Source organism: Ascaphus truei, chromosome 3 (genome assembly GCF_040206685.1).
Source record: "Ascaphus truei isolate aAscTru1 chromosome 3, aAscTru1.hap1, whole genome shotgun sequence".
Lineage (NCBI taxonomy): Eukaryota > Metazoa > Chordata > Amphibia > Anura > Ascaphidae > Ascaphus > Ascaphus truei.
This window is the reverse complement of record NC_134485.1, coordinates 417,461,765-417,483,231: the sequence shown is the minus strand read 5'-3', so window position 1 is coordinate 417,483,231 and position 21,467 is coordinate 417,461,765. Positions and strand designations below refer to the sequence as shown.

General features: G+C 41.7%; 1 protein-coding gene across 1 annotated transcript in view; it reads right to left on the bottom strand.

Moving 5' to 3' along the window:
* Window positions 1–486: 486 nt before the first annotated feature.
* The window catches only part of LOC142490424 (P2Y purinoceptor 2-like), a 64,983-nt gene continuing 44,002 nt past the window's right edge, over window positions 487–21,467 (bottom strand). The window contains exon 2 of the mRNA XM_075592713.1: window positions 487–3,098. Within this exon, the coding sequence (XP_075448828.1) occupies window positions 2,026–3,075 (1,050 nt within the window). The 5' untranslated portion in view covers window positions 3,076–3,098 and the 3' untranslated portion in view covers window positions 487–2,025. The remainder of the gene's footprint in view (window positions 3,099–21,467) is intronic.

The window sequence follows — 21,467 nt, the reverse complement described above, 5'->3', positions numbered from 1 at the left end:
TTCATCTCTCCTTTCTTGCTTCAAATACTTTCTGGGCAAGTTACCTGCCTATCTGAACAAGCTCCTCACCCCTACCCCACGCAGCACTTATCTGAGATCTGGCTCCAAAGACTGTCACGGTTCCAAGGTTCAACAAAGTATCCGGCCGCTCCTCCTTCTCTTACTGTGCCCCCAAAACTGGAACAATCTACCGGGGTCTCGCAAAGCCGCCTCCAGTTTTTAAGTTCTTTCAAAACTAAGGCTGTCTCACATTTTAATCTGGTCTGTAACTGTTACATACACCTATAACATATATTATCTCTAACTGTTCAAGCAATGTTTTTATATACAGTATAATGTATAACCCGTTTCATTTAATGCAACCATGTATTGTTATCATAACTCAGTGCCCAGGACATACTTGAAAACGAGAGGTAACTCTCAATGTATTACTTCCTGGTAAAACATTTTGTAAATAAAATATTAATACAAATAATGACAAAAGTATGTGTAAAACAACCAATTTCAATTTAATAAAAAAAGATACAAACGTTGTTTACATCAGAAAATAAAACATTTTTTTTAGCTATTAACATAATGTTTTAGTATAAATTAGCATTCTACGAAGACTTTCAACGTCCCATCGTTAAGTAGTTCCGTAGCATATTTACATGTGGGGAATATAATCGGAGTAATAGAGTTATTTACAGAATGACATCAATGCGCAGGTATATGTAAACGGTACATTACTGCTGACTTGGGAAGTTATGGCTACTGCTACTGTACAGTTTGGGAATCACGAAAAGTTGAATACTTATTTAAAATACAAAATTGCACTGTATGCAAAGCCCAGAAATGTAAAAAAAATAAAATAAAAAAGGCACATTCTTACTTGGGGTAAAGAGTCATTTATCAAATACCAAGAGTCCATCAAATGCTACAACTGCACAAACTGTGATCTTTGTATTTAGGGTCATTGAATGGGTTTTAAATGTTAGACCCTGAAGAATTGTTTACAGTCTCATACTGTAGGTCAGGGGTTCTCAACTCTAGTCCTCTAGATTCTAGACCACTCCAATAGGTCAGATTGAAAGGCTATCCCTGCTTCAGCACAGGTGGCTCAGTCAAAGATTAACCCAATTAGCCACTAACCACCAAAACAGCTGAGAAAAGATGGACAAAGTAAACAAACACAGAGATACCCAGCAAGCTCTCAGAAAACCCCCCAAATTATTACAATATATACATATGTATATAAGTGTTAAAAGGAGTGCTACTGGGCGTCAAAGACTGAGCAACTGATTGAGCCACCTAGCTGATGCACGGGTATCCTTAAAACCTGACCTGTTGGGGAGTCTTGAGGACTGGAGTTCAGAACCCCATGCCTGTTCTCTATTTTGACAATTTATTTCCCTTGTAAATTGGAACATTTTTTATAATGGAACCCAATTGTTTTGTCAATCCACAGCATTGAAGCTAATGTGGTTCCCAAAAGATAGCTGCAATGCCAAAAATTGCAACCATAGTGTTAACTCTTTGGCCCGTATGACACAACATCCTATTCATACCTATTGTATTCTTTTGTAAACAGCAGGATTATAGACACTATTTACTGTACTAAGCAGTCTTCTTCTGTCAGAAGGTACCATCCAGCACCGGAAGACACCCATTCAAATCAGCGGGCTTTAAGGGGTCTTCCAGTGGCAGACGTCTGCTTAGTAAATATGGTTTTATAAATTAAGGGGGCAAAATTCCGTGTCAAGTTACAAACATAGGTTGCAAACATTTGTCTAGGGAATTCTGTTAAAAAACAAAGAAACACCCGATGAACCTTTTGCTGAATATATCATTGTAACTTCTTCAACACACAACCCCAAATTTACCAAACAAAACAATCATTTTGTTTTAAATCACATAAATCCGGTACTAGTTTTGCAGCTATTAAAGGTTAACAACCTTTACAGTCTCTAATTTGCCTTGGTTCTTGATAAATGACCCTCGCCAGAGATAGCAGCAACCACGTATGCGCGGTGTAGGTTGGATTTTTCACATCCTGGTAATTACAGTTGGACTTGGGCTGGGCGCAGAGTTGGCGTTTCCATTCCTAACGGTGCTCCAGCTAGAATCTCGCACGTAAGTGGAAAACCTGCTTTTCATTTTCGTGATGTTATTCCTGGCCGTAAGATTTCTTCGAAGGGTTTGCCCAGCCAGAAAGTACAAAATAGGGTCAAGGCAACTGTTGGCACTGGCCAAAGGTCTTGTCACTTTATAGGCCAAGTTGATGGCATTTAAAGTATTGCAGTCCAGGTCCATCTTCCGAAAGTAATAATATAGGGTGCGGTTCACATGAAAAGGTAAGAAGCAAACTATAAAGACGACCAGCACGACGAGGATAATTTTGATGGACTTCTTCTTGGACTTCGATGTCTGAGGGGTGGCTGCAGTTGTCTGCATAAGGGCACGAGCCATTAAACAATAGCAAATGATGATGATGACGAAAGGAACGCAGAACAGCAAGGCCAGGTTGACCGAGCTGTAGATGACAAAATTGTCAAACTGTTCTTTGCTGGAGGTGTCATGGCATATTATGTTGTCTCCGTTGACGCTGGTGGTGACAAAGTACAATATTGGAGACTGGCACCCAGCTACAATAATCCAGACGATGACAGAAATGATTCGGGCCGAGCGGATTTGGCCCCAGCGAAGCGACTGCATTGGATAACAGATTCCCAGGAAGCGGTGGATGCTGATGCAGAGAAGGAAGAAGATGCTGCAATACATGTTGGTGTAGAACAGAAACCTGACTATTTTGCACAAGGCCACACTGAACGGCCAGTTGTCACCCTGAGAGTAATAGTACACCAGGAGAGGCAGGGAGACGACATACATCATGTCCGATATAGCCAGGTTAAACATATACGTGGTGGAGGCATTCCAAGGCTTAATCCGGAATATGAAGATGTACAGTGCTAGAACATTGAGGATCAATCCCACGCAGAATACAATGCCGTAGGAAACCGGGAGCAGAACGTACTTAAAATCCTCATTAAATTTGCACTTGTAGGTGGAGTTTTCTGCGTCATCTGTAAAATTCATGGTTCCTTCACTCCAAAGCTGACCTAAGACAAGACAAACAGAGAACAATATTCAATTCACCATCAACTGTATGCAGCCTTCTGAAAGACAAAGAAATGAGAATATCCGAAACATATTAGATCATTGCATGTTGCGGAATTGATATTACAGTAGAAATAGAAGCAAAATTTGGCCGGGTTTATATTAAAGGCTTCCAGCTGCAAAACTTGGGGGGCACGGGGGGCGGGGGGGCAGGGGGGAAACCACTTGATTTGATCGTGATTAAAAACATATTGCTTTCAATTGGATATTTTTCTTTACCATTTTTGCTACAGTTTTGATCACAGTTCACAACTTGAAGCCTCAAATAGATACTGTAACTCCCAATGATTGGCGTGTAAACAAACAAAAATAGGACACATTATGGCCCAGATCCGGAGATAGTGCTGCAGCTGTGTGGCTCCATGCTTCTGTATCGGCCTCCCTCCCTGCCCCCATGATAACCCTCTAGCACTGGGACAGTCATGTCCTGCCGCTTGCCCTAGTGCTGAACACAATAAGGCTTGCTATGCCTGTACTTCTTTACAGAAAGGGTAGAGGATACGTGTACCAGCCTCCCAACAGTGGTGGTCGGTGCTAATAGAGTATGGGAATTCAAACATGCTACGGCTATTCTAAGTATGAAAGAAAGTCAAGGATCAAAAAGAGGGCGGAAATTTATAGCACATGGGGAAAATGGTCAGGCAAGCTGGGCGAAGTGGCTCTTATCTACCGTTAAATTGTATGCCTCATTGTGACATAGTTACACTGTGCTTGTTGTCACAGATTGCATTCTGTCTTGGGAAGGGGGCTTCTCGTGTGAAGTGGGAGATTTAAGGGCCCGTGGGTATTTTTTGGTTCTGTAGCACTGGGCTAAAGAAATGGTAATAAAAAGGGTAGGATTCGGTGTAAGGTGCAGTACTCGCACCCGATACTATCTTATCACTGCAGATAAGGAAACCTGACAAAAACACATGCCATGAAATTGTACCAATTCCAGTTTACAACATGGGACAAACTTACACCAGAACACATTTCTACGGATGTCATACTTTTCCTCGAGAAAAATAGTTTTCATGTACGTGTTCGATGACTCCAGGAAAAGTTGTAATAAGATGTTGCAAAGTGGAGTATAGTGTAACCCCAGTGATATCTTTAGCACTAGGTAGGTCTGATTGCAGTTGCTGTACAGGTAAGTTTTCCCTACTTTATGTTCACCTGAACCAGGGATGGCCAACTTCAGTCCTCAAGGACAACCAAAAGGTCAGGTTTTTCACGATATCCCTGCTTCAGCACAGGTCGCTCAGTCTGAGCCACCTGTGCTGAAGCAGGGATCTCCTGAAAACCTGACCTGCTGGTGGCCCTTGAGGCCTGGAGTTGGCCACCCTGGACCTAAACTCTTCACCATACAAGGTAAAAAATATATAATCTGTGTATACATGTCTCACAGTTAGGTAGGAGAGTCTCTAATTGACTTCCGAAACTACAGCAGTTGCACACTGATACCTGATGTTTATAAGGAGATGCTGTGTCAGTTTAGCCATTAATGAGTTTGGTGCACAAGAGCCCAAACACAATCATATAGGAAATTGCAAAACTTGCAGTAGCTAAAATGTATTCACAGCAGTAATAGAGAAAATATGATGCATACAGGAAAAGTGTGAATCAGACATAAAAGTGCTGTCAGCAGAGTATTGTCATAAATGGAACTTTTTCATGTTGGGCTAAAGTCGTGAGTACCTCAGGGATTGGTACTGGGACCCCTGCTTTTTAACTTGTTTATTAATTACCTTGAGGTTGGCATCGAGAGCAAAGTCTCCATATTTGCCGATAATATTACATTTTGAAAGGTAGTAGAATCAGAGCAGAATGTAATTTCTCTCCAGAAGGACTTGGAGAGACTGGAAATGTGGGCAGGTAAATGGCAGATGAGGTTTAATATAGATAAATGTAAGGTTATTCATTTGGGAAGCAAGAATAAACAGGCGACTTACAAATGAAATGGGGATAAATTGGGGAATCCTTGATGGAGAAGGATTTAGGAGTGTTTGTAGACAACAGGCTTAGCAATAGTGCCCAAAGACATGCAGTAGCTGCAAAGGAAAACAAGATCTTATCTTGTATAAAACGGGCAATGGGTGGAAGGGAAGTAAACATTATTGTGCCCCTATACAAAGCATTAGTAAGACCACAGCTTGAATATGGAGTACAATTTTGGGCACCACTCCTAAGAAAAGACATTATGGAGAGTGCAGAGAAGAGCTACCAAATTAATAAAGGGGATAGACAATCTATCTTATGAGGAGAGGCTAGCTAAATTAGATGTATTTACATTAGAAAAGAGGCGCCTAGGAGGGGATAAGATAACTATATAAAAATATATTCGGGGACAGTACAAGGAGCTTTCAAAAGAACTATTCATCCCAAGGGCAGTACAAAGGACTCAGGGGCATCCATTAAGGTTCAAGGAAAGGAGATTTCACCAGCAACAAAGGAAAGGGTAAACAGTAAGGGTAGTTAAAATGTGGAATTCATTACCCATGGAGACTGTGATGGCAGATACAATAGATTTGTTCAAAAAAAGGTTGGATATCTTTTTAGAAAGGAAAGGTATACAGGGATATACCAAATAAGTAAACATGGGAAGGGTGTTGATCCAGGGAGTAATCCGATTGCCAATTCTTGGAGTCAGGAAGGAATTTATTTTCCCCTTATGAGATATCATTGTATGATATGGGGTTTTTTGTTTGCCTTCCTCTGCATCAATAAGAAATTATAGATACTGTATAGGATAAAGTATCTGTTATCTAAACTTAGCATAGATTGAACTTGATAGATGAATGTCTTTTTTCAACCTCATCTACTATGTAACAATGTAACAGGCCAAGTTTTATTGATATCCCTGCTTCAGCACAAGTGGCTCAATCAGTCTTTGACTGAGCCACTGACTGAGCCACCTGTGCTGAAGCAGGGATATCAATAAAAGCTGGCCTGGTGGTGGCCCATGAGGACTGAGTTTGAGACCCCTGCACTATATCTCTGCCTAGACTGTTCATGGTCCCATGGCTCAACAAAGTATCCGGCCGTTCCTCCTTCTCTTACCGTGCACCCCTAAACTGGAACAACCTACCAGAGACTCTCACATCCACCACCAGTTTAAGTTCTTTCAAATCTAAGGCTGTCTCACATTTTAATCTGGTCTGTAACTGTTTCATACGCCCATAATATAAATTATCGTTAACTGTGCATGCAATGTCTTGTATATAATGTATACCCTGTTCATTTATGTAACTGTATTTGTAACCATGTATTATTTGTCTTAACTCTGTGCCCAGGACATACTTGAAAACGAGAGGTAACTCTCAATGTATTACTTCCTGGTAAAATATTTTATAAATAAATTTGGAACATTGGGGCTCCGATAGGCCAGCCTGCATCAGGATTTAAACTCTGATCTATTCTTTGGCAGTTGGTGTGCCTCTGTATACCTGTATATTGCTGCTACAGGAGACGGTAAAGGGTGTCTGTGACAGGTAACGTGTGCGTGCTGTTTTTTGCCAGTTTTAATTGCACATAATCAGAGTGAGCATAAATGCTGTGGTCATTTAACCCTTTAGGCACTTTCACATATTTCACAATGCTAAGTCCACAAGACAAAAAAAAAAAAAAAATATATATATATATATAGGGAACCATGTTAAAAATGGTTATTGAGGCAAAAAGTGACACTGTGTGCTCATTTGCATGTCATTTCCCAGAATCCCTTGCTGCAGTGGAAGTGCTGTATGCTGGGTGATAATGGGGAAAGGCGGGGTTGCAGACCTGCCTAAGACATGCAGATGAGCACACAGCTATATTTGCATATTTGCTTTCCTGTGGAGGGTTTTTGTCACTTTTTTTACTCACCATAACTTAACTCAGTATTATGGTATATATATATATATATATATATATATATATATATATATATATATATATATATATATATATATATATATATATATAATGCGTTTAGTGTAGGTACCTGATTTAATGGCGTTTACCCTAATGGGGTAGCATGCTTCAATCAATTTTTTTTTTTTAAATTAAAAAAAAAAATGCAACTGAATTACTCTTTTGTTATAAGGCATAGGATCATAATGTAGAATTTCACTAATAAATTGTGAACCAATTTGGGAGGAACGCAGGATTTTTTAAGTGAAACTTCTTTCCTGGCGCCTTCAGGGTTTTCATGGGAAAAAAAATCTTGCGTTGTAACGAAAAACCGTAACGCAAGTGATGTCACGGTAGTAATAGGCACGCGCAGTCACCGGTGGCCGTCACACTCGCATTGCCATCACGCACAAAAACACTGTCTGGTCTCGGCCTTCAGCATGGACAGGCAGAGGCCTCCTGTGATTGGCGTGCATGCGCAGAGGCCTCCTACGCTCGGGCACCTGGACACGGAGACCACACACACATACACACTGACTGACACACATACACACACACACACACTGACTGACACACATACACACACACACACTGACTGACACACATACACACACACACACTGACACTTGCACACAGACACACACTGACACACACACAGACACACATACACACACAAGGAATTCACAGTTATTATAAATATAGAAGTGCAAATAGCTTATGTCACGCGTTCTAAGTCAAACTTCTTTGCATTTTGGCACTGAAATTGTGTTTTGATTTTTAATTAAAAACATCACCATCACAAATACAATTTCTGTGACAAAACAGTGACAAAAATACAAAGACGTTTCACTTAAAATGTGCGTTCTCGGCACACACACCATTTTTTTTCCTTTAAACATACCCTATAAAGGTATTGAAAGTTTTAGGGGCCAGTTCTTGTAGCTGTGGAGTGATAAACTGCTACTAAAGTGCACTTTACGAGCAGATTGCCATACGTTGCTATTCTGTAAACTCTTTTCGCATGTCCAAACCGCGTAGAATGGCTTTATAAGAAGCGGTTGCACTCTGGCTCCGACCATCCAGTGGGTTTGTAAAAAATAAATAAAGCCTCCAACTGCTCTTCTAGTAACTCCGTTACACAAACTGCTTCTAAAACCTCACTTTTTTTTAACACCACCTAAAGGCTGGCGAGATTGGTATTGCGAGTTACATCCAGAGTGAAAAACAGAGGGTGTATGAGTGCGCTCAAAACTGAATTGTGATACGTGACAATTTTTTTTATATATATATATATACAGTTAGGTCTGGAAATTGGACACTGATACAAGTTTTGTTATTTCGGCTGTTTACCAAAATAAATTCAAGTTACAGTTAAATAATGAATATGGGCTTAAAGTGCAGTCTATCCGCTTTAATTTGAGGGTATTCACATCCAAATTGGAGAAAGGGTTTAGGAATTACATCTCTTTAATATGTAGACCCCTTTTTTTCAAGGGACCAAAAGTAATTGGACAATTGACTCAAAAGCTGTTTCATGGACAGGTGTGGGCTATTCCTTCGTTATTTCATCATTAATTAAGCAGGTAAAAGGTCTGGAGTTGATTCCAGGTGTGGCATTCGCATTTGGAAGCTGTTGCTGTGAACCCACAACATTCGGTCAAAGGAGCTCTCAATGCAAGTGAAACAGGGCATCCTTAGACTGCAACAAAAAAGAAAATCCATCAGAGAGATAGCAGGAGCATTAGGAGTGGCCAAATCAACAGTTTGGTACATTCTGAGAAAAAAAGAACGCACTGGTGAGCTCTGCAACACAAAAAGGCGTGGACGTCCACGGAAGACAACAGTGGTGGATGATCATGTGGTAAAGAAAAACCCCTTCACAACATCCAGCCAAGTGAAGGACACTCTCCAGGAGGTAGGCATATCATTATCCAAGTCTACCATGAAGAGAAGACTTTACAAGAGCAAATACAGAAAGTTCACCACAAGGTGCAAACCATTCATAAGCCTCAAGAATAGAAAGGCCAGATTAGACTTTGCCAAACAATATCTAAAAAAAGCCAGCCCAGTTCTGGAACAGCATTCTTTGGATAGATGAAACTAAGATCAACCTGTACCAGAATGATGGGAAGAAAAAAGTATGGAGAAGGCTTGGAACGGCTCATGATCCGAAGCATACCACATCATCTGTAAAACACAGTGGAGGCAGGGTGATGGCATGGGCATGCATGGCTTCGAATGGAACTGGATCACTAGTGTTTATTGATGATATGACAGAAGACAGAAGCAGCCGGATGAATTCTAAAGTGTATAGGGATATATTGTCTGCTCAGATTCAGCCAAATTCAGTGAAGTTGATTGGACAATGACCCAAAACATACTGCGAAAGCAACCCAGGAGTTTTTTTTAAGGCAAAGAAGTGGAATATTCTGCAATGGCTGAGTCAATCACCCGATCTCAACCCGATTGAGCATGCATTTCACTTGCTGAAGACAAAACTTAAGGCAGAAAGATCCACGAACAAACAACAACTGAAGACAGCTGCAGTAAAGGCCTGGCAAAGCATCACAAAGGAGGAAACCCAGCGTTTGGTGATGTCCATGTGTTCCAGTCATTGCCTGCAAAGGATTCTCGCTAAAGTATTAAAAATGAACATTTTATTTATGATTGTGTTAATTTGTCCAATTACATTTGAGCCCCTGAAATATGGGGACTGTGTTAGAAAATGGTTGCAATTCCTAAACGTTTCATGCGATATTTTTGTTCAACCCCTTGAATTAAAGCTGAAAGTCTGCACTTCTGTTGCATCTCGGTTGTTTCATTTCAAATCCATTGTGGTTGCGTACAGAGCCAAAATTATGAAAATTGTGTCAGTGTCCAATTATTTCCGGACCTAACTGTATATGGGTTAAATAATTCACCTAATTATTGGGAGCATTGGGCTCTAAGTGAAAAAAGTGCAGCTAGTAAAAAGGGATGGCTCAGGGCATCAGTGGGAGGATTATGCTAAGGAATTATGCCAGCGCAAAATTCACATAAGAAATCTTTAGTAATTGTATAAAAGCATATATAAAACAAACAATAAAACAGCACATAAGCAGGTGCTACATTGGGAGTTATCACTGATACATTGTTATCAGTGATAACAATGTATCACTGATAACTCCCAATGTAGCCCTTACTAATGTGCTGTTTTATTGTTTGTTTTATACAAGTTACAACCAGAGCCTGAAATATGGGTTTGGCTGAGAGAGTAAAACCCCATAAGTCAGACTGGGAATGGAGTTAGCACCTCGGGTCATTCCACTTCTAAAGCACATACAATCCAGGCAGAGTGGCTGTTACACCGGGCGGTTTGTCATGTGTTTGAGACGCGGTCTGCAATAGAGAATACCGTTTTTCTTTTGCAAATGTAATTCTGCTCCTTCTGTACATACTGTACGTGCGGATTTACAACAACAACAACTTCGGAGCTACCAGAATAAGCCCCAGAGTGTTACTGATACATTTTGTTATGGTGGTCAGTCTGAGCTCACCTAATTCTGTCTTGCTTATTTGTGAATAGCGTGCAGTCATATAAAATGCACCAATTTTGCACCTTTCAGTTAGTCTGGTTCTAACTGAGTATCCTGACAATTTATGGCACCGTTCCAATATGGAAACTCTGTCCAAAAGTCTTCATCGATAAAAGCAATGTTATTTTTGCTGGTATCACGGAGTTGCTTTTACTATCCCTATAAATACACGTCCTTCCATACTTCATAGGGTCACGTGAACGCATCAGAACGAGACCTTCTCAGTTCAACTTAACAACGCTAATAAGGAACATGAACTATGCAACTATTACCAGTTACGCAACAGCACGAAAACACGAGCTTTGCTTTGTCGCTACACCTGCCTGAATACACAGGGGAGACCAAGCATTGGCAGATCTGACAACTCCTCCGAGTCATAGAGTGTCAAGTAAATTGGATTATTTTGCAGGTTTTGATCAAATGTAGTGGATTAACAATAATAGCACTTCATCTATGTTTGTTTGGTTTTTTTTTTTAACAACTTGTACAAAAACATGGCCATTCGTAGGTAAACTATTACAAAAAAAGTGTAACTAACTATACCTTATTTATAAATGGCACACTTTGTAGGTAATATATAGATGTTGCCTGTTCTGGATTATTCCTGTGCCAGGAATATGGCAAAATTAACCCAGGACAGAGACATTTTTACTTTAAAACTTTCAGTTCTTATGCACAATCTGAACATGTATTTCCATACAGGCCCCATTATCTATATTTATTTTCCGGCTTCAACAGACTTTGAAGACAACACAAGATTTTCGTACATGCAGCGTTGCTGCTTTTACAGCCCTGGAGTAATGTCTGTACGCATTTTAAATAACTGTAGCAATGCAACTAAAGATACTTTGTTTTAAAAAAATGAAATGCTACTTGATGTTGAAGCTGTAAACATCCCCAACGTTTAAAGCTAGCTCTCTCTGAAGAGAAATACTAACAAACAAGGTAAACAATCTTAATCTCTTTTGTGAATACAGTTGGTTAGTTGTGTGCAATATCGATTTTTTTCATACATGAGTTTTCAAGACCTTGCAGGTCACACCTCAAATTCATGTTCAAACTGCGTTTGCAGAAACTCATTTGGTTTTCCACTGGACTGATTTGGTTGATATCATTGTACAATTCTGCACTATTGCAATATATTGGTGATCCATTTATAAAAGTGGTGATACGCTCAAACCTCCACAGATCTTTATACTCCCATTTTCACATTCAGTAGTCAAAATGCTCTATTTAAATTGAAAAAACAAAACAGGCTCATATTCATGGGGAAGTAGGGGGCATCCTTCTTTATAGGTCTGGTCCCTCTTTTGGGGAAAGAAGAAGAAGCAGGCACACAGTCTTACTCAAAAGGAGGTTTAATATGCCATAAAGTCCAAAGTTTCGGCAGTCAAGGTGAAAGGCAGTATTTGACTGCCGAAACGTTGGACTTTATGGCATATTAAACCTCCTTTTGATTAAGACCGTGTGCCTGCTTCTTCTTCTTTGTACTGGAACATTTGGGACTAGAGGAGCTCCCCAGGACCAGCGCACCGGCAGCTAAGTACCCCACCTCTATTACCATTGATATTGAGTGCGTGTCTCATCCTCTGTCCCTGTTTTGGGGATCAACAAGAACTCCATATAGAGATGATACAACTATTAGGAGTGAGGCTGCAATACTAACTGGGGGGGTGTATACATGCTTTATTCAATTACATTTCTAATATAGACAATAATAGCAAAAAATGGAACTTGCAATCCATCAAGCTTCTAACGTTATCAATGTAAAAAAAGAAAAGAAAATAGTTGGTCAAGACAGAATAGCTATGTAACAAAACCTACAAGTAAGTGTGTGTGTGTGTAAATATATACAGCTCAACCCGGTTATAACGCGATCCGTTACAACGCGAATCCGCTTATAACGCGATGCAAGCGTGGCTCCCAATTTTCGGATTTATGAATACTTTACAATACGATTATTGATATCGTAAATACTTTATTGTACAATGCATACAATTGTACATTATTTCTAATGCGATCTGATTCTTTGTGATTCTTTGTGATTCTTTGGACCCCAAGCATAGCGTTATAAGGGGGTTGAGGTGTGTGTGTATATATATATATATATATATATATATATATATATATACACACACCTCAACCCCCTTATAACGCTATGCTTGGGGTCCAAAGAATCACAAAGAATCAGATCGCATTAGAAATAATGTACAATTGTATGCATTTTACAATAAAGTATTTATATATATACAGTGTTCGACATATAATGATAACCACACGCCAGTGGCGAGTGGATTTAGGCCGCTGGTGAGTAGATTTAGGCCGCTGCTGCGGCTCTATGAATTTCGCTGCTCGCCAAATTTTTTTTTTTTTTAAATAAATAAGTAATCCCCCTCCCTGATTGGCCTGACGCGAGGAAGCTCTGGATCAGCCCCCCCCCCTGCACCCGATTCCCGCTTGCTGCCCGGGGCGGGATGTAGGCTGGGAGGGAGGGTCCCCGCGGCTGCTGCCTAGGGCTGGAGGACAAGGTAGGCGCTTCCCCTCCGTCCCACGCTCCTTTGGCACCCGCGCGGGCAGGGTAATAGGAGCGGGGAAGAAGGGAAGCAGCCTGGACGGGAGGTAGAGGGAGGGGGGTGCGCGTGCGCGTACGCGGGGGGGTTCTGGCAAAATTCCCGGCCACGTTTCCCATCGGGGAGGTTGGTGTGGCCGTGCGGCTGTTCCCTGCTGGCCCCCAATTCCCCCGCTGGGTCCCGATCCCCCCGCAACTAATTCCGACCTCCTGTCTGGCTGCCTGACCTCCCCAGCATGGCTGCCTGACCCCCCTCCTGGCTGCAGCCTGGGCGCACGCGCGGCTTGCCACGTTTCCCATCGGGGAGGTTGGTGGCCGTGCAACTGTCCGCCTGTCTCCCCGATCCTGGGTGGGAGGAGGTGGGAGGAGACCGTTGTCATTACAGATGAGATCGATAAATACACTATGTATGAGGTCCTATGGGCCAGATACATAGATGATATCATTATTTTGTGGAGTGCCACACAAGAACTCCTGTTGGAATTCATAAATTAACTGAATAACATCTTTAAGTTAAGGCTCACTATGGAGAAAAATGCCTTACACTACACTTTCTGGATCTGAAAATCATGAGGGATGAAGATGGAAGTGTATCCACCACTGTCTTTAGGAAGGCGACGGCAACAAACAGTTTCCTGAGGGCAGACAGCCACTACCCAAGATCATTGATTAAAGGGGTTCCCAATGGTCAATTTCAACGTATACGTCGTAACTGCTCATCTACACAGGAATTTGAGAGACAAGCTGTCGAAATGAATGACAGGTTTTCCCAATGTGGTTACAGCAATAAAATAATCAAACAAGCCTAGAAGAGAGTTACATGTACACCAAGATCCTATCTCTTGGAAGAAAGGTTACGCACCCAAAGTACTCAGAAGACTATAAGATTTGTGGGAACTTTTAATAAATCAATGGTCCAAAATCAATAGTATACTAAAGAAACACTGGTATATCCTACTCCATGATCAAAACCTCTGAGAAGTCTGCAGTGATAGACCAAGATTTCTAAGTAGAAAGGCTAAAATCCTGAAAGATCATCTGGTACAGAGCCACTTTCACCTTCCCAAAAACAATACATGGCTCAACAAACACAAGACCAATGGGTCATACATGTGCTTGAACTGTAAAGCATGTCAGTTCATACTGCCAAGCAAAGCCTTTTATAATGGTGGCCATTCAAGATCCTTCCAAATACGCCAGTTCGTAAATTGCAAAATGATGGGTATTGTCTAGCTAGCAATTTGTTTATGTGGTAAAATCGACGTTGGGAGGGAAGACATGTCATGAATTCAGGCATAGGGTGCTGGAACACATACAGTACACGTCTGAAACAACACAGATACACGTCTGGCACGGCATGTCATTAACATGCACCGAAGAGATGTCGGTGTCCTGAAATTCACTGGGATTGAACACATTCCCCCACGTGTGAGAAAGGGCAACTAGAATAGGGAAATCTTGAAAAAAGAGGCAAAATGGATACACACTTTAAAAACATGGAACCCCATTCTGGGTTTTGTATCCACTCCCATCATTGGAAAATGATAGTCCCCAGAGATTTCCTTGTAGCCACAACATATAAAATATAAGCTCTAACCACTGTTACACACCAATTAATATAACAAATATACTAGAACACCTATACACTAATACTTGTGCTATCTGGAGCAGACAAACATCAAACAGCTTGTGGTACTGTTGTCAAATGAAAACAGAGAAGAACATCTGGTTAATAAACTAAAGTTTACTTATATGGAGTAACATTCACACTTCTGTAATATTCATTTAATTTAGAGACCTTGTGAATGACACAGCGGGAATAAATGGATACTCTTTCCAGAATTAATCAGTTATTTACTATCTATCTACAAGATTGGTATTATATATTTTGACTATCTAACCGTGTATTAATTTCGGAACATCTCAGAGCAAGGGGCAATGTGGTGATTGTAAAATAGAGATCACTACAGCGCTTCCTCACAAAATCCGAGGACAGATATAATGTCCTAACCTGATTATAGAATAACAGGATCAGAAGATGTAAACAGTAAAAACAGACAGAAATAGTAATACTGGCCCTTTGTGGATATTGCAGCTCAACCTGGAGGGGATCATCCCTTGATCCTCAGATGATGGTAGAATGGGGAGGGTGGTGAGCGCACATACGGGATAAATATATATAAAAAATGTCAATCATACAATAGTATCAATATGAGAAACACAGTGCAGAGTGTGACAATCCTACCTCACTGAGGGATCAGGAAGTGGAAAGGGTATAGAAATCGATATACAGTAGCTATACTCACACGGCCGTGTGTGAGCCCCTTCTCAGTAAATGGTATCTTTACACAATCTTCCGCACACAGAATGTTGTCATCAGTCACATATGCTGCCCCTTGTTCCGTGTACCGTCCCAACAAGGATGATATCGGCGGCAAAGTTAAAACAATATACACTTTATTACAGATAAAAAGGTAAATATAGACTCACATAATAAACCGACCGGTTGCATGCAGGAGTATCATACACAGAGAGCTATATATATAAATATATATATATATATACACTTTTCTTTTGTGCCTATATATATATGCCTATTGTGCCTATATTATATATATATATCTATATCTATATCTATATATATATATATATATATATATATATATATACACATGTATTTCGTTAGCCACAGAACGGTATCATCTATTTATTTTTTGATTATATATATATATATATATATGTAGCCGTGACCCCGGATTCACCCCATTTAGCGGGAGGTAGCGCTTGCAAATAGTAGTTTGAAAAGCCAGCGAAGGAGGAGAGTGCATTTGGCGGGAGAAAGCAGTCCCTTGACCCAGCAGCCCTGCGGGGAGGGTCAGGTGAGAGAGGCTAGCCAATGGGCAGAGGAGGTGCCAGAGAAATAGGCAGTGGTTGCGCGCACGTGGAAGAGAGCTGATTAGAGAGGAGAGGAGACGGAGAGTCTGTGAGGGGAGGTTGAACTGCCCTGGCGCAGGCTATGTGCCCCAGGCCCTGAGTCACCTTAGAGACAAGCTGAGCTAGGGAGCGCCTTAGTAAGGTTCCTGTTCCCCTAGTACTGTAAGTTTTGACCGGGACTATACTGTCGAGAGGGAGGTCTGGGCTCAGACCCCCCCTGGAGTTGCCGGAGTCCGGGTGGGAGCGCCCCGGACCCTAGAGAGAGAGAGAGAGATAGAGCGGTGTCAACGTACAGAGACTCTTTTTGAAGACCGTGGCAGTCCCGAGCACCGGAGTGCTCAGCAGGTATTTCATCAAGTACACCAACTGTATCATTCATTCACCCGAGACATAGTGGCTGCGCAGTCACCCATACACACACCTAGGGCCTGCTGTGAGCGGAGGACTAATCCGTAAGGATCGGACACGGGGTGGGCTCACCCGGTGGCGGGTGTGGGGGATTATTGTTGGCGTCCGCTGTGGCACAGGTTGTGGGGCGTCCGCCGTGGCGCTAGGGAATGTGGACGTCCGCCGTGGCGTGGTATATACTGTATATCCGTATATAGGAATGTTATGGCATGTAATGTACTGTGAGTTTGGTCTGCAAGTAAAAGAGATTGGTTTTAGAGCTTGGCTGTGTAAGTGTGATTCTTGCATATACGTCCTGCGAAGACCCACTGCCCCTTTGGCGGGAACTGTCGCAGGTGGAGGCGCTGCACCCGTTATAAATATTGCGCGCACCCCAGGCTCTCCGTGACAGAGACTTAGGCCCTGTGAGCCAGCAGGTAATACAGCACATAGTAACAGCTTGCTAGTGATAGGAAGCAGGGCTACATATATATATATACACACACACACCCCACTAAACAATTTCAGTTAAAACTATAATCAGATAATGAAACAAAAAAAATAAAACAGACCACTAAATAAAACATTATACAGTACTGGTGGCAACTAATATCTATCTATCTATCTATCTATCTATCTATCTATCTATCTATCTATCTATCTATCTATCTATCTATCTATCTATCTATCTATCTATCTATCTATCATATAGGCACAATAGGCATATATATATATTGGCACAAAAGAAAAGTATCCCACAAAAGAGCACTCCGGTGTGTACAAAAAATGATATCAATTTATTATGACAACATCACAAAAAAACACATTTTAAAACCATCCCTCTGAACCACTCAAACAAATAGCCTGGCCATGCGAATGATGACCCTAACCAAAGGATAATAATGTGTGGGTAACACAAAAATAGCTTAGCAATATAGTGTGACCTGTGTCTAAAGCAAGGCAGGTGTCAGGCAGAAATAAGCCTCCCGCCACCTGGAACATTGCACCTCAAGTTTTGAGGTCTGAAAAAAAGTCATCATAAGAAGAGGGTTTTTTTTTTTTTTAAGACAGGGATTCACTAAACTCTGTTAAATCAGGGAACATTTTGAAGCGAGATTGTAGCGAAAACCTTGCTCAAACTCAAGATATGTGGTAGTGTGTGCTGCCAGGGAGTGAGCAGAGCAGATAGAAAGTTGATGTATTGTGTCAAGAAGACACAATGCACACAAAGAATCCCTTAAATATGGCACACTGCAGACCAGAAAATTATAGTGTAATAAAGGTCTTAGCACGACCGTAGACAAACAGTTAAAACCAAATGTATTAACAATTATATTTTAGTGATTAAAAAGGTGTGTGTGTCTAAAATCAGAAGTAATGGACATTGATGTATTAGATTCCTATGGCACTCTGAATATATCACTATGCCAGATATACAATGCACCCTCGGATAGATCCAAATGATAAGGTTCAGGGTGTGCATACACCTATTGTAGACATATAGCTCAAATGCTAATGTCAGAATTGCTGAGGGTGAAGGACTAGGGTATGGGTACCTCCATTGTATTAGTAATGGACCAAAACCAGATGCTGTCAATGACAGTTGCACAAGTAGTTTGCCAGGTATTCACAATTCAGGTATGATGTGTAGTGCACTTTGTTCTCAAAATATACACATGTATCTATCCTCTTGTGAGCAGACGTCTCTGCTTTTGTTAGTAGGGTGTGGAATACATCCCTGAAATGGGGATCAGTGTTTCTACCTGGATGGATCAATGCCTATCCTATTGTTAAGGGACAACAGCAGCGGGGTATCTATGGTCTAGATAGGTAAAATCATATTCTGTAGAGTGATAATAACCTGGAGTTATGGTGCAAATACGCTGTAATCAAAAGGTGGTACTGTAACTACCCTGTGGATGGAAAGGCTCTGCCTCTAGAAATCTGTTCTGGTTAAACAGGTATGTTTCGTATGGCACGTGTGTTGCTCCACATAGCAAGGTCAATAAACGGGTTGATACTGAGAATATCTCTATTGTAATGCCAGCTAGTCAGTGTAGCTAGTCAATTTCCACAGTGACACCGTCCCTTATCGGGACTTTGAATGGAGATGATTTGCTTCCACACGTGAGTATATTATGAGAAGAGGAGCCGATGTACCGGCTTCAGAGTTGTTTGACATCATTGACACTACTACACTGACTAGCTGGCATTACAATAGAGATATTCTCAGTATCAACCCGTTTATTGACCTTGCTATGTGGAGCAACACACGTGCCATACGAAACATACCTGTTTAACCAGAACAGATTTCTAGAGGCAGAGCCTTTCCATCCACAGGGTAGTTACAGTACCACCTTTTGATTACAGCGTATTTGCACCATAACTCCAGGTTATTATCACTCTATAGAATATGATTTTACCTATCTAGACCATAGATACCCCGCTGGTGTTGTCCCTTAACAATAGGATAGGCATTGATCCATCCAGGTAGACACACTGATCCCCATTTCAGGGATGTATTCCACACCCTACTAACAAAAGCAGAGACGTCTGCTCACAAGAGGATAGATACATGTGTATATTTTGAGAACAAAGTGCACTACACATCATACCTGAATTGTGAATACCTGGCAAACTACTTGTGCAACTGTCATTGACAGCATTTGGTTTTGGTCCATTACTAATACAATGGAGGTACCCATACCCTAGTCCTTCACCCTCAGCAATTCTGACATTAGTATTTGAGCTATATGTCTACAATAGGTGTATGCACACCGTGAACCTTATCATTTGCATCTATCCGAGGGTGCATTGTATATCTGGCATAGTGATATATTCAGAGTGCCATAGGAATCTAATACATTTGGTTTTAACTGTTTGTCCACAGTCGTGCTAAGACCTTTATTATACTATAATTTTCTGGTCTGCAGTGTGCCATATTTAAGGGATTCTTTGTGTACATTGTGTCTTCTTGACACAATACATCAACTTTCTATCTACATTTTGAAGCGAATTCAAGCTACCTCCCTCCCCCCAAGAAAAATCGCTTATTTTTATCACCTATCCCAGACTGGCATTAGGCCGATGTTGTATATCATGGCTACTATGTACATAGGCTAGATAAGACTTGCTCATCTACAATAAATGATAAAAATACATATTTACAACATTGCACCTATTCATATATTAACCCCTTCACAACCCAAGTGGCCATCACGGTCATCCCATGATTGGTTGGCCACGTGGGCTAATAAAGGCTTAACATTTGCACATATATATATGTATATATATATAGTGCTTTATGTGTTGTATGTGTGCTCTGCTTATGTTGTATGAGTATGTTAACCCCGTTGGTGCCTGAAGACAATGCATTGGTAGCCTCCGGCATAAAAGTGCTTAATTCGTTTTCTGGCATTCGGTTTTGTAAGAAATCCTGTTATATTATCATATGGTAGAAAAATGTGACACCCCCCTACTCCACACTCCCCACTCCCACTCCCACTCCATGCACACTGTGCTGATTAGCAGAGATTTCTATGACTTCACACTTGTTTATATCACTATTTAAGCATTACAAAGCTTTTTGGTGTATGCAAAGCAGTTGGAATATAACACATCCCTTTTACGTACATCATTCTTCGTAAATACGATGGGTGGGAAAAGGGTGTGTGTGCCGAGCACGCGCATTTTAAGTGAAACTTCTTTGTCTTTTGTCACACAAATTGTATTTGTGAAGGTGATGTTTTTAATTAATTATCAAATACACAATTTTAGTGACAAAACACAAAGAAGTGTGACTTAGAATGCACATGCACGGCACTAATATATTTATACTAACTGTGAATTCCTCGTGTGTGTGAGTATCTGTGTGAGCCTTTGCGTGTGACTCTGCATGTGACTCTGCGTGTGTGTGACTCTGCGTGTGCGTGTGACTCTGCGTGTGTTTGACTGTGTGCGTGTGACTCTGCGTGTGTGTGACTGCGTGTGTGACTCTGCGTGCGTGTGTGACTCTGCATGTGTGTGTGTCTCTGCATATGTGTGTGTGACTCCGCGTGTGTGTGACTCTACATGTGTGTGTGACTGCGTGCGTGTGTGACTCTGCATTTGTGTGTGTCTCTGCGTATGTGTGTGTGACTCTGCCTGTGTGTGACTCTGCCTGTGTGTGACTCTGCGTGTGTGTGACTCTGCGTGTGTGTGACTCTGCGTGTGTGTGACTCTGCGTGTGTGTGACTCTGCGTGCGTGTGTGACTCTGCGTGCGTCTGACTCTGTGTGCGTGTGTGACTCTGCATGTGTGTGTCTCTGCATGTGTTTGTGTCTCTGCATATGTGTGGTGCCTCCGCGTGTGTGTGACTCTACATGTTTGACTGCGTGCGTGCGTGCGTGCGTGTGTGACTCTGCATTTGTGTTTGTCTCTGCGTATGTGTGTGTGACTCTGCCTGTGTGTGACTCTACGTGTGTGTGTGACTGCGTGTGTGTGTGACTCTGCGTGTGTGTGTGACTCTGCGTGTGTGTGACTGTGTGTGTGGCTGGCTGTGTGATTCTGTGTGTGACTTTGTACCTGTTGCAGAACCAGGATCTAACGGGACGCGGCTCTCTCACTCTCTCCCTGCCCGGTGTTCCCAGCTCATCTCCTCCCCCTCGGTCAGTCCTCTCTTTGGTGGTGTGCATGCGCAGAGGCCTGCGGCCTGTGGTGCGCATGTACAGAGGCCCGTGGTGCGCATGCGCAGAGGCCTGTGGCCGTTAGTGCGCATGAGTACTTGGAGGTGGACAAGGGCGGTAATGCGCATGCGTGGTGTGGCCTGCAAGCTCCTCTTCTGCGCATGCGCTGGTTACAACCTCCATGTGGGCTGTTATGCGCATACCCGACGAGCGCGCGCCCATTAGTAGCTTGACGTCACTTGTTACGTTTTTTGGTTACAAGGCAATGCATTTTTTCCCATGAAAACCCTGTAGGCGCTACCAAAGAAATTTC